Raw genomic sequence first — 17,691 nt, forward strand, 5'->3', positions numbered from 1 at the left:
TCCGTGTTTCAGCCACGCAGTTTGTGGTATTTTGTTACAGCAGCCTGAGAAGACTAAGACAAGACCCTTTGTGTTCATGCCCTTTCCAGAGAACCTCTCAGGACTGGCTGCCTTACGCGTATTTAAAGATTTAAAAAATTGCCTTGCTCCTTAACTTCTGGTTTTTGTCCTTGATCACTACCAAGACCAGATGGTTACAGGAAGCAACATTTTAAATGAAATGCCTCACAAGCAAGTCTTAACCTTTGTCAAGAGCCCAGAAGAAAAAGCTCTGTTCCCGCACTCACCCAGGTGAGGAACATGCAGCTCGTTAGGGTTAGGGTGCCACTCAGAGCACAGTGTCTGTCCCCACTTCACAGTGTTGCTACATTTGTCCTCATTGAGAAGACAGCCTTTCTAGTAACTGCTGATTTCGTCTTTCAGTCCTGCAAGATGGGAGCTCCTGACTCACCCTTTATGTAACCACGTGGTTTCGGCTCTCGTTACGTGCACTCCAAGGTTTTCAGGGAGCTTTTTGCCACTGAATCATTGTCACAGAAGCGTGTTTTTCTTTGCACCTAATGTTAAAATTGTCATCTTACCCTCATCTGAATGCAAGCACGTCATATTAAGATAACTTGTTTGAATGTTTGCAGTTTATATCTGTATTTAAAGATTCTCAAACCATTCTTGACTCCTTCATATCTACACTGAGAATGGGGGCTGAGCAAGGCCCCGAGGGTGGGCCTCATGGAACATCTACAATGATACAAGAAACAGGCTTCATCCCCTACGCAGGAGCTTGGTCAGATGTCCTCGCCTTGCCCGCTCCCCAGCCTGGACAGGGCTCTCTGGCTGCCCAGTGCAGCCTCTTCCCTCTGGCCCCGTGTCCTCCTCTGGTCTGGTCCCCATCTGCTATGGCAACAGCAGCAAGCTAGGCTGTAGCCCAGAGTGGTTAGAAGAAGGAAGTGGCTGGTGATGGATGAGAAAGGGGAGAGCCCTGCCAGGATGCAGCAAGAGCCAGGCTGTACAAGCCGTGTGGCCTCCCCTGTACAGATGAGGAGGCCGGTGCCTAGACACTGAGAAACTTCCAGGGGAATTCAAGCCCCGGTCCATGTGACTGGACTCCATGTGCTTTTCCCTCTTCCCAGCCTCAGCTCCCGGCAGGGGGGCTGGACCACACGTCATTGAGTAGAATGTCCCGATGACTGGGGTGTGGGCCAGCTGTTTACCAAACCTGTGTCCATATCCCCTCATTTAAAAAACAGACAAACAGAACCTTCCACTTTATTATAACAAGTAAAATTCTGGTGCCTTTAATATGACAACCTTCGAAGGCAAATACATACTAGTAATATTTATTGGAAACCTGACTGGGATTTTCAAAGGAAATGATTATGTCTGAATACATACCACAACCAGGTAGTTTGAGTCTATTGATTCTCAAGTTAAATAAAGCTGGCGATATACAAGAAGAAATATCTTCTTTATTGATGTTCCATTTATATTGAGTTTAAAATCTACTAATATCAAGCCTTTTGCCCTAATTCCCTGTCTGCTGGAAGTGATTAATGACTAAATGTCTTTATTAAAGCAGATGTGCCCTTTATTTCCAGTAACACTGCGTCTGAAGAGCAAGCTAATTAATGATTTTTAAATGTTTAATGTAAGCAAGAAATAAAGCAGTTTTGTGTATTGCTGCAAAGAAGACATTCACAACTGATCTGCATATCACTTAATTAAACCAGGTCATTCACAGAAAATAATTATCTTCAATTATGATAAAAAGAATTTGGTGAAAGCAAAATGGAAATTATTCTGCCTTTAGTGAGGAGTTACACCAATAGCGCTTACTGAAGTCAAGAAAGCAATTATCTGAGGTGGTGGCCAAACAGGGGATAAGTTATTTACTGTAATTGCTTGGAAATGCGGCTGTGTGTGAACAGTGGTTTTAGATTAATTTCCTGCTTCCTTTTAGATATTGTCATTTGTCTTATGAGGATCTATAAAACTTTATTTACATTTAAACACCCACTTGAAGGACCATGTTTTTTTTTTCACTGTATTATTGATTTATTCTTTTTGCATTTTAAAAAAGTTACACTTGTTGAATATACTGTTAGTACCCACAAGCCAGCTAGCAGATCTGGTTTTTTTAATTAATTTTTTTTTATATAGCAGGTTCTTATTAGTCATCAGTTTTATACACATCAGTCTATACATGTCAATCCCAATCTCCCAATTCATCACACACACACACCCGCCCCCCCCACGCTTTCCCCCCTTGGTGTCCATACATTTGTTCTCTGCATCTGTGTCTCAACTTCTGCCGTGCAAACCGGTTCATCTGTACCATTTTTCTAGGTTCCACATACATGTGTTAATATACGATATTCATTTTTCTCTTTCTGACTTATTCACTCTATGACAGTCTCTAGATCCATCCACGTCTCAACAAATGACCCAATTTCGTTTCTTTTTATGGCTGAGTAATATTCCATTGTATATATGTACCACATCTTCTTTATCCATTCGTCTGTTGATGGGCATTTAGGTTGCTTCCACGACCTGGCTATTGTAAATAGTGCTGCAATGAACACTGGGGTACGTGTGAGGACCATGTTTTGATGGGAAGTCCATGAGGTGTTACAGAGCTTGGACTCGGTTAAGTCACAGCATAGTCTGTCCCACCTGCTGAATCATAGGACCCTGGGGTAGAAAAGGTTGTGAGATGACTGACCCCTATTTGCATTTTAGACTTCTGGTCAGTGGCCACTTCTGCTTGGTGGACCTTCCCAGTGAAATTCCACAAAGCCAAAAGCCTCTAAGATATGCTCTATGCTCTCATTGACATGAGTGTCTTTTCTAAGGAACAGGTGGTTTTTTGTTTTCTTTTTTAACATCTTTATTGGAGTATAATTGCTTTACAATGGTGTGTTAGTTTCTGCTTTATAACAAAGTGAATCAGCTATACATATACATATATCCCCATATCTCCTCCCTCTTGCATCTCCCTCCCTCCCTCCCTATCCCACCCCTCTAGGTGGACACAAAACACCGAGCTGATCTCCCTGTGCTATGCGGCTGCTTCCCACTAGCTATCTGTTTTACATTTGGTCATGTGTATATGTCCATGCCACTCTCTCACTTCGCCCCAGCTTACCCTTCCCCCTCCCCGTGTCTTCAAGTCCATTCTCTACATCTGCGTCATTAAGGAACAGGTTTTTCAACTAAGGTACAAAGTGGTTACCCAACTTTATCTAGATAATCCTGGGGCTTGAACACGAATTCTTTTGATTCCATTCCTACGCAATTTCCAGAAAGAAGAGGGTTCTAAAAGGTTTTGTCACCATCCTTATCATACCAAGCTAAACCTGAACCATTTTCTGTGCCCCTCCCCTCCCCCACCCCCAAACAATAGATAATTTTAAGAAAGACAGTGGTTCTCACTTGTGTCTTTAAAGAGCCCAGCTTGCTGTGAAGTCTCTGCACCTCTCTTCTGCCTCTAACCAGCTGGGACAACGCAGACCTCGTCCTGGCTTTGCCCTGGCACAAGCCATGTCCTCCTGCTGGGAGTGTGTTTCTTACCCAAAGTGAGAAGAACCCAGAGGACAGGACCCTGAGCTCACTGTGACCATTTTAACGGATGTTGAAATACTGGCAATTTGCCAGATGCTTTAACTGTTTCCAGAAACTTTTCTTTTCACAGTCTCTTCTTGCATGCATTGGTAGTACAGGCAATATATATAGACTTTCAATGTGATACCTACTTAGATACTTTAAAATATAAATTTTAATCTGTCACTTATAGTCATGTTTTTCCAGTGGGGGGGAAAAAACCTTCTGTTTTTTCACCATTTCTCCAGGACTCTGGATCGATTTGGAAATGTCCTACAACGGGTCCTTTCTGATGACTCTTGAGACCAAAATGAATTTGACCAAACTAGGTAAAGAGCCTCTTGTTGAAGCCCTGAAGGTTGGAGAAATTGGCAAAGAAGGGTAAGGGGCTATATGAATTTACTAACCCAACCCTGGGGAACCACCTCCTTCCTCGAGCCCTTGAGAAGCAGCTTTAATGTGTGTAGCCCCAATGTTGAGCGCGAGCTTCATGTAAGTGCTTCCTGGCCCCGGAGGATTTCAGGGAATAGTTTCCTGGTTTCACCCCCTGCAGACTGTGAGTCCCCGCCTCTGCTCAGTGCCGTAGGCCTTGGTGCTGCCAGTGGAGCATACAGTGTCGATTACCTGGAAAGCATCCCTGACTCAGACCAGCCGGGCAGGCTGCACAATAAGATGCTTTGTGAAGAGAAGCATCATCCAGCAGTTTCCTCCTTCAGCTTTGCAGCCACGCACAGCACTGTGTGGGCCAGGCTGACGTGCTTCAGGGGGCTGCCTGCTTTAATCACAGCGTCAGAGTTATTTATAATTAGATGATTGATCTTGTAGCCAAGAGGGTGCTCCTAAAGTGTTCGGAGACACCTTTCCTCTAAATAATACAATATCTATTTTCTTAGTAAACTCCTCTCTTTGTAGAAGATACTGCATCTGTTGCCGAGTTTGTCTAATTTAGTAAATATTTCCAATTTGTGAGATAGTTAATGAAGCTGATTCTTTTTCTTAGATGCCTAGAATGGATAAGCTGGAACTGTCACATTCCCACACACCTTAAAAATGACTGCTTCAGACTACACATTTAAATTATATTATTGTTTTTACCAAACTAAAAATGCTGATTGGAGTCTGCTTCTCACATCTTCAGCCCCTTTGCATGGAATTAGCAGTACAGTGATCGGAAAATGCCACAAGGAGCCACCTTCTCAGCATCTAAATATAAATATAAGACACAGGCTCTTAGATGTTTGCTATATTATGATGCTGACCTGATGCTTGTATTCATACTTGTGGTGAAAGCACAGTAGATGGGGGAGTTGGATCATACATTTGAGAACGTTCTTTCACTAAGGTGATTCCGAGTTGTCCAGGTGACTTAATGAAAATGTTCATATTTTAAATTTTGGAGAATTTCACTTGCTGTATGCAGTCTAACCTGTATCTGTGCTATTTTCCTTTCACTTTTCTACTGTTAAAATGTGTTTGGATTCGGCAATCTGTGGATTGTGTTTTCCGGTGAGTGGTATTGATCAGCCCTCCATGTAGCATTTCATACCCCATCAGTGCTGAGCCTCATTCGGCCCCATGTGACACCGCGAGGAAGCTTGTCCTTTCATCATGTTCCCCAACATAAAGGCACCGTTTGTAGACCTGAGTGGATTGAGATCAGGAGCATTTAAGAGGCTTTCCTGGGGGGAGAGTCGTACAGACTTCCTTGATTCGTATTTCCGGGGTCCTGATCTAGCCCTCTAGTCAGACTCAGCTTCTGTCCCCAGCTGCCCCGACCCCGACGCCATGCCCAGCTGAGCGCCATCAGGCCAGCCTTGGGACAGCAAAGTTGCAGAACCAGCTGCCAGTAAAACCAAGCAGAAGCAGTCTTGAAAATGAGCTCTGACTAACTGGGAGCAGGACAGAGCAGACTTCGGTCAGGAGCATTTGTGCAGGGAGCCCTTTCTGGAAACAGCCCTGTGCTGGCCCAGGGCTGTTGGGACTCCATTGGAAAGAGGGGTCTTGGGAGCAGGTAGGGCCCCACCACAGCCAGGTCCCTGAGATCCTTGCCACTGAGGCATTCCATGTTCACTGTTATTCATGCAGCTCTCTTGGCACAATTTCAAGTTCATAAACTCAGCTGATTGGAGGACAGACACGTTTCTGAGCAAGCAGTGCTTCTCTAGACTGCATGAAAAAAGTCCTCTGCGTTAGGATTATAATGGTATTATATTTAATTTATAATATATATCTAAAGCACCATTTTTTTCCAGTAGAGTCTGGTATAAAATGTTTTGCTTCTTCCTGTGAGGGTGTTAAATTTTATGTTGATGTGTAATTGGCTGTCATTTAATTTTAAAAGCAAGGAAAAATACAATCTCAAAGCACTTGGGAGGAAAACGCCTGGATAAATGAACCCTTAACCCTTTTTTGCATAAAGGACCCCCTTGGGAATCTGAGAGCTCTGGATCCTTCCCCCAGAGAATGCCTACACATGCACCATTTGGCTCACAATTTCTGGGAGCTTCGAGAGCCTCTCAAAAGCCCATCCATAGCTAAGAGCCTGATCCCAGAAGTGATTCTAGCATCACTTCTCCTCCTCAGTCAGGAGCTATGGAATCGCCCTGAGGCTGAATGCCAGAGGAGAGGCAGAGCCCCTGCACCTGTGGCTGTTACTGAGCGTGTGATCTTTGGTTTCCTTGAGGAAGCCTCTCCTAGAGCAGCATGTGTGAGTGGTGGGTCTGCGGCAGCCCTTTCCTCCAGGCCCTCCCTTTAGCCCGTGGCCGCCTGTCCAGGGCCTCACTTCTGGGCAAGGGCTTGTCCCCTGCCGTCCTGCTCTGGCAGGGCCTCTGCTTTGTCTCGCTGCTTTTGTCTGTCCCCCTTCAAGTGTGCAAATGACTGTGCCGTGGGGAGTACCTGAGGAGGTGCTGCTCAGCCTGTGGGAAGTCCTGCTTACTGTAGAAAGTTTATAAGGACCCTGAGGCTGGTGGTAAGAAACTGGAGTCTGTGCCGCTTCACTCTAGTGAAGGCCTTTCCCTTTGAAATGTGGGTACCCTTTATATTTGCAGACATTTTTCCTTGAGTCTTTGTATTTCCCGAATAGTCTTCTTGTTACACATTGTAGTTACAGTGACTTTGGGGCGATAGACACTCAAAATGGAATTCAGGTGGTGAGCTGGGCAGTCTGAACTTTAGGAATTGGCCTGAAGGGGACCTAAGCGAGTCAGGAAGGGGAATGTGCTGCTCGTTGGCTGCTCTTTAAATGCACATCGGGGCGGGCGTTTCCTGGAAGGCCCTTGGCCCGTCCGTGCTCTACCACGGCAGCCTGGGCTGGCGTGCAAGTCCCTGCATGGGGCCCCCACCCCGACCCCTGTATTGGGCCGCTAGTCCCCGGTGTACCCGGGTCCACCACCCCGCCCCGAGGCCCTGATATTCTGGGAGCCCAGTGCTTGTCACCCACGCCGTGACTCAGTCTAGCTCTGGGGGTGTACGTGCACGTGTGTGTGGCAGATACATGGGCCCGACTTCTGTTAAAGGAAACGAATGCACTTTCGTGAGCGTGGTCCCCCTCCAAGCAGTCCTCACTGGGCTGTTTAATCTAATTATGCACCCTTCACTTAAAGCATTTTTTGGAGCTGCTTTTTAGAGTTGCCTCCGGAGTCTGTGACATTCCTTTAAGTATTCTGAGTGACAGCAAATCTTCCTACTTTCTAGATGGATTGGATCTTTGAGAAATTGCCAGACGTCGTTCAGAGGTGATGGTGATTATGAGACTAAGAAATTAAATGTTTTGTTCAAGACAGAGAGTATCAGTGATAAAATAACGCACTTTTTCTTATGTGTCCGACTGCAAGCGCATTTCCAAAAAGATTTTTAGCAGAGGCAGCAAAACTGGAATAAGCCCTTTAAGGTGACTCTTGAAAGGATATTACACTTATCTCGAATTCTAAGGTGTGTTTAAAAAAGTAGGCTTATCGTGTTCTAGCACATCTTATATAAGAATGTGCAGGGTGTCTTTCTCTGAAATTCATCATAAGGTTGAGATCACAAAATGCATGTTCGGTGATAAAACTTGAATATCTGCCAAATATTTAATTACACTTTTAATTAGTAAGTATTGGGTGCTGCATAGTACAGCCCCCTATGCCGAGAGGAGAGGTACCATTTGGTCACAGTCAGAATTTCATGTCATCTGATCTGTTTTAACTGACAGAGCATTGTCTAAATGATTAACTTCAAGCCACAAAATTTGTCCTGTTCTCTGTCCTGTGGAGGATTAATTCAGGAACCCGAGAGCTCACTGCAGTGCTCAGCCTTTGGCATCTTCTGCCCCAGGTCTGGAGGCTGCCAGATGACAAATACCAGTGGGGACAGAAGGGGACAGTGGTTCTGCGGGTCTCACTGTGGTCCAGGATGCTGAGGCAGCCTTTTGTGCTCTGTACCTTCCTTACCCGGCAGCACGAGGTCTGAGCCAGGGGGCGCAGTCGTTTTACTGATGGAGAAGTAAGATAGGTTTCTGAGATGGTCGTGTTATCTTTGGGGACTTAGCTCCCTGACTGTCTTCGTCCCAAGACCCAGTGCAGGCTTTCTTGGGAATCATATTTTACCTTTTATACAAAAGCAGAGCTCTGTGAGGGCTGCCTAACCCTAGAAAGCGCTGAGATGGTTTTGTGACCAGCACACACACGTGAGCATTTCCTGGACTAGCCTGGCTTCTGACGGAAGGAGGAGGAGTCGGGTGCTGTCCCCGTGGCCAGGGACAAGAGGCCTTTGTGTCTGCAGAGGGAGTTTCCCTTTAACGCTGTGCTCAAGCCTGTTGGCTAGAGCGCTGGCTCTAATGTTTCAGGGCCAGGATCAAGGAGGATCCGGGTGTCCTGCCAGGGAGGACATTTGTGCTCGGTCCTCTTACAGCCAGGCTCCTGTTTCAGGGCGGAGATTTCAGTGCCCTCTTCCCAGTGCTGGGGCCTCTGCTGGGCCTTCAAGTCCCCACTGGCGGGTGTGCTCTGCCCTTGGGTGCCCTTGGCCCTTGTTGGCCAGGAGATGACTGCCCCCGTCGGCTTCTGGTGGCCCAAGGAAAACCCCAAAGGGTTACGCCTGCAGGAAGATGGGACCTAAGCTGCGCTGCCTTCCCCTGTCCTGGTGATTTTTCTCCTTATCAAAAATACAAGGCCCCCACGTGCCACAACTAAGAAGCCTGTGAGCCGCAATTGAGACCCAATGCAACCAAAAAAAAAAAAAAAAAATACGAGGCCCACGCTCTGCCTAGTGACCATTTGGTAGCTTAATTGTGTTCATTCTGTCCCCATTAAGTCTCTGAGCCTCAGAGATGGGCCCTGCTTTCTGCCTCTCTGAAGCAAAGCCACCATCCAGGGAGGGAGCTGCCTTCTTTGGGGCCCAAGCTTGGCCAGGAACCCCCAGGGCCCTCACAGGGGAACCTTGATCACTGGCTGCTGCCAGCGATCCAGTGGAAACTGAGGCTCTACCCTGGAAAGATTAACGAGGGACATTGCTCTTTGGTGAAGTTTTTTATTACTTCATTTTAAAAACGTGGTTTTTTAAATATAAATTTATTGATTTTTGGCTACAGTGGGTCTTTGTTGCTGTGCATGGGCTTTCCCTAGTTGTGGCGAGCAGGGGCTACTCTTCTTTGCGGGGCGCGGGCTTCTCATTGCGGTGGCTTCTCTTGTTGCGGAGCATAGGCTCTAGGCGCGCGGGCTTCAGTAGTTGTGGCTTGCGGGCTCTAGAGCGCAGGCTCAGTAGTTGTGGCGTATGGGCTTAGCTGCTCTGCGGCATGTGGGATCTTCCCGGACCAGGGCTCAAACCTGTGTCCCCTGCATTGGCAGGCAGATTCTTAACCACTGCGTCACCAGGGAAGCCCTAAAAATCGGTTTTAAACTAGTACTTTTCTTGAAAAGTTCCTGGGTTCTCATGTCAGTTGCTTCCTAGAGTCCCTTGAGATTTGTTGGTTGTTGGCTTTTTCTGTGACCTTCAGGAGCTGGGGCAGGTGTGGGCTAGGATACGTAATTTCACTAGGAAGGAGTCTTGAGCCAAAACTAACAGGAGGAAACTAAGCCAAAAAGCATAGTTGTTGAACTCAGCCAGAGTCAGGGGACTTGCCTGAACATCCCCGTCATCTGTGAGGTGGTCATGGCGCCAACATGAGCTGTCCCCTCCCCCGTGCAACCATCGCTCTTTCCACTCACCCTCCCATTGGCTACGCTGCACTGTTGACGAGATCACTGCATTTTGTGTGGACTGCATCACACTCGCATCACCTGTCTTTCTGACGCATGCACAGAATCCAGCCCTTCAGGCCCAAGTCCTCTGCGGTCCTGCCGGGGACTTGGCACTGAAGGGTCTCCGGGAGGACCAGGCCAATCCGAGGACTCTTGGATTGGGCCTCTTCTGTCTGGGCTGAGTGGGGGAGAGTGATGACGCGGTAGCAGTGGTGGCGGTGGAGCCTGGCGCTGGGCCAGCTGCCATGGTGACTCTGCCCTGATCAGTTGCAGGCCCAGGGCCTTCTGTCTGGCCGACAGCGACGAGGAGTCCTCCAGTGCTGGCTCCTCTGACGAAGACGACGCACCAGAGCCTGGCGCAGGAGACAAACCGCTTCTCCCAGGGGCTGAAGGGTGAGTGGATCCAGCTTCTGGGGTCTTCAGGGGTCGGGGCTGCAAGTTGGGAGTGAGCTTTTATTGTCTTTTCCTCTCTGATCTTCCTTCCTCCTTCACTTTGAGTGAATGATTTTTGCATTAATAACTAAAAGCCAGTGGGATAAAATTTCATGCCCCAAAGCAAAAGACCTGAATAGCTTTCCCTAATTAAGAGGGTCCAGACCAAAATGGTTTTCTTGGGCCGTTGGAATAAATAACAGAGAATTGAAGGGCGTGTTTATCACAAGGAGCACAGATTACACAACAGCTCCCCCTGGTGTGGATAGGGAGCATTACTTCCCTTCTGGCGGGTCACACTTGCTGCTGTTGAGCTTTTAGCTCCTACAATGTTGAAACATTCAGGTGATTTCTTCGGTGAATTTTGAAAACGTGGGTCACTTAGCTGATCTTTTGGATCATGAACTACATTTTGGTGGCTCCCTTTGCCTGTTACTTGGACTGCTGAATGATCAAAGTGCTTAGGCTGCCTCTCTGTAAGGATCTTTTAATTATTTAAAGTGAGTGAAGAAACTAAAATGATAAAGAAACCAGGTGATTCAGAAGTATTTGTAAGAAAATATCAACCTATTCACTTTTGAAATCCTACAGAAGATGAAAAGAGAATCTAGATGTTTGAGGAATTGGGACTAAAGTTTGTGTGCATTATTTAAACTCTCCCCACCTGACCTTCTTAAGAATAATTGCTTTTGCCTCCACACATACCCATACTATTCCTGACACTCTGGAACTGTGGAGGGTTTTAAGAGCAAATATCCTCTCTTCTTAGGGCAGTCTTAGGTAGATATGACCTGATACAGGAAAGCTTGCTTTCCTGGGCTGCTGGCATATCAGCTGGATGCAGCTTTTTTCTTTAGATGCTCCTGAGCCCTTTGACAAGTCGTTGCTGCTCAGAGTCGCTGTGACACCATCTAAAAGGCAGATGTTTTACTGTGTTTTGTGGGCCTGTTAATGCAGCCTGATTTCTTATTTGCTATGTAGAGATGGTGAGATTTTGCTCAGAGGACACTGGATTTATATTCAGTATTTGAAGGTTATAAAGGAGAGCAGGTGAGATGCCTTCCCTGCTTGCACTGTGAGAACTTGGTCTGACTCGCCGTTGTCAAGACTCAGGCTCTATCTGATGTCTGCACCTTGTCTAAAGTTGTAGTTCTCTGGACTTCCCTGGTGGTCCAGTGGTTAAGACTCCGTGCTTCCACTGCAGGGGCACAGGTTCGATCCCTGGTCGGGGAACTAAGATCCTGCATGCCATGCAGCGCAGCCAAAAATAAATAAATTAAATTAAATTTAAAAATAAATAAAGTAGTAGTTCTCACCTGGGGGTTATTTTGTCCCCCCCCCAGGGACATTTAGCCATGTCCAAAGACATTTTTTATTGTCATATCTGTGGGGGAACGTGCTATTGACATCCAGTAGGCTGAGGCCAGGGATGCTGTTAAACATCTGGCAACATCCACAACAAAGAATCGCCCAGTCCACTGTGTCAGTGGTGCTGCAGTTGAGAAACTCAGGTCTAAAGTCAGGTGAACACAGAGCCACCAACTTGTTTGTGAAGGAACAAAATCTGTACTAACACCCGTCTGTGTCCCTCATTTAAAGGTATGTTGGAGGTCACCGAACAAGTAAGATTATGAGGTTTGTTGATAAAATTACCAAGTCAAAATATTTCCAAAAAGCAACGGAGACAGAGTTCATTAAAAAGAAGATTGAAGAAGTCTCCAATACACCACTGCTGCTAACTGTAGAAGTACAAGAATGTAGAGGAACCTTGGCGGTCAACATTCCACCTCCCCCGACTGACCGAATATGGTGCGTAGAGGGCCCCTCGGGGTCAGCCAGTGATTCCCCTTCTTGCGTGACCATAAAAATCCCATAAAAATTGCTGATCCTTGACATTATGGGAAGTACCTTCTCCTGGGAAGAAGCACTTCCAAACGTTTTTCATGGAACCTTAACATTAGTTGTAAATCTGATTCTGTCTTCTACTGTGAGTGGTTAATTCACATATAAAGACTCATCTTCACACGTTAGGAAGAGTTAAGGTTATTGGTGAATGAGCTGTTATTGGGATGAGCTGTTTCTATTCTTGGTCTTCCTCCTCTCTCAAGCCAACCCTTTCCACCAGTGAGAACAGCTATCATTTGTAGACCTCTTATTCTCTGCCTAGCCTGGGGTGTAACTGCTTCACCTGGCCAGTCCTCACAGCATCCTGCGGAGATAGGGCCATCGTTATGCCCACCTTACAGATGGGGATCACACATCCAGCAGAGTCCTGGGTGGTTAGGGAAGACTTCCCCAGGTCAGATCTGGATGTTAAGGAGGCAGGAGCACGTGTGCTTGGTAACTGTGGTAGAAGGTCTACCCGGAGAGTTATCATTTGACTGAACCAGTGGGTCTTAACTCCACCTGCATATCACAGTCACCTGGGTGACTTGTTAAAGCTATGCCCAGCCCAGCCCCCAGGATTCAGCAGTTGGGGGGACTAAGCTAGGATTGAGAATCACTGAAATAAATTTTTCATGGGCCCAGCAGAAGAAAATCACTATCTATAAATCTCAATTTTAAATTGACATTCAAATGTGCATAAGGGTATACAGGGATTGCATAAAAGACCTCTTTGTACCATAAGCTACATTCGTGTGAAAAAGATAGCTCTGTTCTGTCATAGAGTGAAACCAGCATGCTGGTACACAGCCTTAGTGTTCAGAAGGGCTTGTAGGAATGATCACAAAAGGATTTTTTAATTGACTGATCATATAATGATGATATTGGTGTTTCCCAGTAAAAACTTTAAAATACCATTTTAGATTTTATTTTTAAAAAGTAATGTTTTCACTGGAAGAACATGAAGAAAACAGAAAAAAAAAAAAGCCTGTAACCTTACCATCCAAAAATAACCAGTTAATAAGTAACTTACTGTACATTTTTCCAAGCCTAATAACAAATCTTTTTTAAATAGTAAGAGTTGATACGTTTCTTCCTCTTCCAAGCTTTGACTTAGGAGTTACAAATGCCACTGCTCAATGGGAGTTAAAATTAGAGACCTCTAGGCTAGTGCCACGCAGCGCATGCTCGAGTGCTGAACTGTTTGTTATTAATCCACAAAGATACGTATAGATATTGAGAGTGTTTAGAAACATTCATAGCAATTTGCCATTTTTATTGTACAGGCAGACCTCATCTTACTATGCTTTGCTTTCTTGTAGTTGCCGATATTGTGTTTTTTACAAATTGGAGGTTAGTGGCAACCCTGCATTGTCAGATGATGGTTAGCATTTTTTTAACAATAAAGTGTTTTTCAATTGAGATATGTACATTGTTTTGCACACTTAATTGACTACAGAATGGTGTAAATATAACTTTTATATGCACTGGGAAACCAGAAATTCACGTGACTCACCTTATTGCAGTAATTAGCTTTATTGTGGTAATCTGGAACTGAGCCCACGGTATCTCCGAGGTGTGCCTGGATTCTTTAAAACATTGGTCCATGATGGGTTGAAGTTTTTAGTTTGATAGCACACAGTCTCTTGACTGGATACCTTACCAACAATTCTGAGTGCCAGTCTGCTCCACCGAGAAGCCATAATTATGGTGTGGAGTGTGGAATGAAAAAGCAGGTTATAGAACGTTTCTATTTACGTATGCATATTAGGAGTGTGGGGAAAATTGATCCCACTTCTCTCAGTGGTCCTGTCTTGGTTATGAGACTCAGAGAGAGAATGTCTTTTATTTTCTGCTTTATACACTTGTATATTTTGGATTTTGTAACAGACATATCCTACTTTCATAAAAATCAAAACAAAGAAGATCCTTTCCATTTTAGGAAAAACAAAAACAAGAAACAATGCCCAGGTCATGGACTTTTCCAGTGGCATTTCCTGGCTTTCTTAGTTTGTCACAACTGTTCTCAGATCATCACGGCCCTGGGTCCAGGGACCCAGGGAGTTCACAATTCATACTTGCTGCACTGAAGTGTTTTTTAGAAGGGATTTTCGGAAGAAGAGAACATTTAAGTAGTGATAAAGCCTTGTGTAAATGAGGAATGTTTGTTCTTGGTACTGTCCACTTCTTTTCTTTGATTCTAAATGTGGTTATTACTCGTCTTTAAAAGGTATGGTTTCCGGAAGCCACCACATATCGAGCTGAAAGCTCGGCCAAAACTTGGAGAGAGAGAAGTGACTTTAGTTCATGTGACAGACTGGATAGAGAAGAAACTGGAGCAAGAGTTTCAGGTACACCTGCAGTGTCATCTAGTGTTTCATGCTGAGGCTCTAAAGGCTCTGGGTGGAACAGAGGTTCTGAACTTCATGTGGGTCAGGATCCTCCTTGGAAAATCTGGTGAAAGCTATGGACCCCAGGAAAGTACACATATGATCAAATAGGCATAAAGTTTCAGGTTCAGTTTCAAAAACTCTGAAACTCATCCACAGAAGCCTGTGAAGTAGTCTTTAGAGGAATCTCAAAAGGTAGGGGTCAAAGAGCAAAATGACCGTCTTGTACCAGTAGGCCTGGCGAGCCGTCCATCTGCTGGGGCTATCTTTGGACTTTTCCCCGGGTGGGGCCTGGAATTGGCCAGCTAGTAGCATGCGGGCTGTGGTGGTTCCTGCCCTTGTGTGGTACCCATCTTGCTTGGTTTGTTTTCAACAAACGAATTGTTTGTTTGTTGCAACAAACATTCCGCGTGTAGCTACCACCTACCCTGGAAGTCCAAAGATGAATCAGGCCTGTCCCTCCCCTGTGGATCTTCTAGGGTAGTCTAGAGATCTTCTGGAGTTGACTAAGCCAGAGCTCATTCTCTAAGCCTGTCTTCTGCATTCTGCCACCAAGGGAAATAGCAGTGTAGCTGAGGCCCTGGAATGAGCTGTTTCTATCAAATTTTTATCAGGTTTTTGAGGCATAGTTGTCTATTAAGGTTTTACGGATTAACAGACTATTTACTTTGTAGTAAATTTCAGCTTTTGAAGAATACCGGTATTATTTTTGCAGTAGTATATTTTGAGTTATTGCCTTTAAAATTATATATTTTTTATTATTTAAAAGCTATAGGTTAAATATAACTAAAAACCAGTCTATGGAAAGCTTAATCTTATCTCCAAAAGGAAAAGTACTTTGAACCTAATTAGGGGAAAGACAATCTCATGCCTTCAGTTCTTTTCCTTTTTCTTATCTCCCTAGATCCTGCATTAGGAATTTGGGTGGGTCATCTCTTTTAGGGGTATTGGGATATTAGGGTCATCTCTTTTAGGGGGCAAACTTTGGTGCATGGTATTTTTGAGGCAAGTTGGGAAGTTGAAGGGTAACTGCTTGCATTCTCCCATGGCCGCCTGTTTTTGTTTTTGCTTTGGAAGAAAGCATTGCTGAAGTTGAATACATTGCCAAAATTCACTTACATAAAATAAGTTTATAAACAGATAGGCAAAGCACCATTACTGTCAATCACTCATTATCCTTTGGGTGTTCACTATAGTAGGATTTCTTTCATACGTAGCTTTAACTGGTTCTGGTTTGATAAAACAAAAATTTAGCTTACATTTTTGTTGCTAGGATTTAAATGGATAAGTTGGCTTATGTGTGTTGGAATATGTGTTCTGGATATAGTAATTTGGAAATACTATGAGCAGCTTACGCTCTTAATTCTCTTAATGTTATTTATCAATTCATGAGTCATTTTATTATATGTACATGAAATCAAAGGCTGCTTCTTCCTCAGAACTTACTGGGTTCTTGTGTTCGTGCACTGGTGTGATACCTCAATGCTTTCTCAATATCATAGAGGAATTAGTTTGGAATGTGTAGGAAAAGTTGTTTCATATGTATTTTAAAAACTAGTCTAAAGCCTAAAATTATCAGAACACACTAGGGCAACTCTGAGAAAAGAGCATTCTTCCACATGCCTGTTCCTTCTTTCTACAGAAAGTTTTTGTCATGCCAAACATGGACGACGTTTATATCCCTATCATGCACTCAGCCATGGATCCTCGCTCCACTTCCAGCCTCCTGAAAGACCCACTGGTGGAGGCTGCTGATCAACTGTGATGGGTGCAGACCTGGTGTTCCCAGTATTATGAGATGAAGCTCAAGGTGTGGGGTTCTCGGCTGCCATCTGGGCTGTAGCACTGGCCTTTCCTCGTGCCACAGCTTCTGCCCTCTGCCTGCCGGTGCCCATCCCACTGGGAGGTGTCCAGTGAATGGGGTCCAGATTGCCTCCTGCAAAGCTTTGACTCAGCAAAGGAAAACTGGAAGGATCGTCACGGTGGATCCAGAGATTACAGGTGACCCCCACCATGGCTTTTCTAAGTCTACCAGTTTTTGTGGCAGCAAAAGAGCACATTAAGAGCGAAGCTGCACAGCTGGAAGGCTTCCCCTTGCCTCCTCGATGCCTCCAAAGCTTTTTCTCAGGCAGCCAGTGCAGTGGAATGTTTTCTCACTTTTACAGTTTGTGTGACGCAGCCCTCCACACCAAGAGAACGTCAGTGTGGTTACACATGTGGAGGGTGGGGAGTGGAATTTTGTCAACTGTTTCTTTGGTGATAAAAAGATATGCATAGCAACTTACTCTTCTTATCAGTTGTGCGTTTTGGAAGCAAGTAGCCATAGAACATACACTCTAACACACTATCAGCTGGGGCGGGAACCGTGGGATTTATGTGACCATTAGGCAAAGCCATGAGATCAAACCATCCCACACCTTTTACCAAGGAGGTACAATCACCTGGTTTCTGACTAATCCCAAATGTTTTCCTGAGACTTGAGCATATGTGGAAATATCAAACAAACCTAATGACTGGACTGGGGTGGGGCCAGAAAGCCAGAGCCACCGTCCTTCCACCTGGCACTTGCTGTGAGCTCTGGGAAGCTTTAAAGAGGCATCTTAAATGCTTTGTTAACCTGATTGGTTTGGGATGTTTTGTGGGCAGTTTCCTTTTCTGATGGCCAAAACCGGAGACTGCTCTCTATCATCTCGAGTCAAGACGATGATGATGTTTGCTCAGCATCAAACACTACAGATCTCAAAATTACCGTGACATTTAACGTTGCCAACTCTATTTTGTGCATTTGTGTCAGAACATTTAGTTTACAGGTTTCGGGGCTCTCTCAAACTGTGTAATTTGCTTTGAGAAGTACACTCAATACAATTTTTTAATTGTTTAAAGCTGCATTCAACATCAAACTTACCTTGGGTTAACTTTTGACTACTTACATCTGTGGACAAAGCTAATAGTGGCTTTTTAAACAGCAACAGCACCTTGCCTGAACGGGACTTTAAAGAAATTAATATATTGAAAAAAACATATTTGAACCCTTATTTGATTACTTTAACTGTACCATTAAAACATTTGACTTAAATTATCGGACAATTCCAGTCAGTGTACTGTTCTGATTTCTCATTGTGTAGGCCAATTTGCCTGTCAGTGCGCATGTCTTGTTCGCTGGTCTTATAATT

The 17,691-nt window shown here is 44.9% G+C and overlaps 1 protein-coding gene across 4 annotated transcripts in view; it reads left to right on the forward strand.

Annotated features, from left to right (window-relative positions):
• The window catches only part of TEX2 (testis expressed 2), a 106,734-nt gene extending 89,140 nt beyond the window's left edge, over positions 1-17,594 (forward strand). For 2 of the 4 annotated variants that reach the window (XM_004275633.4, XM_049702155.1), the window contains 5 exons: positions 3,846-3,978; positions 10,080-10,205; positions 11,844-12,053; positions 14,359-14,479; positions 16,161-17,594. In XM_004275633.4, the coding sequence (XP_004275681.1) occupies positions 3,846-3,978; positions 10,080-10,205; positions 11,844-12,053; positions 14,359-14,479; positions 16,161-16,283 (713 nt within the window). In that variant the 3' untranslated portion in view covers positions 16,284-17,594. Of the gene's footprint in view, positions 1-3,845; positions 3,979-10,079; positions 10,206-11,843; positions 12,054-14,358; positions 14,480-16,160 lie in introns of those variants that run through there. The other 2 variants (XM_049702156.1, XM_049702157.1) reach the window with 2 other exon arrangements.
• The last annotated feature ends 97 nt before the right edge of the window (positions 17,595-17,691 follow it).

Source organism: Orcinus orca, chromosome 19 (genome assembly GCF_937001465.1).
Source record: "Orcinus orca chromosome 19, mOrcOrc1.1, whole genome shotgun sequence".
NCBI lineage: Eukaryota > Metazoa > Chordata > Mammalia > Artiodactyla > Delphinidae > Orcinus > Orcinus orca.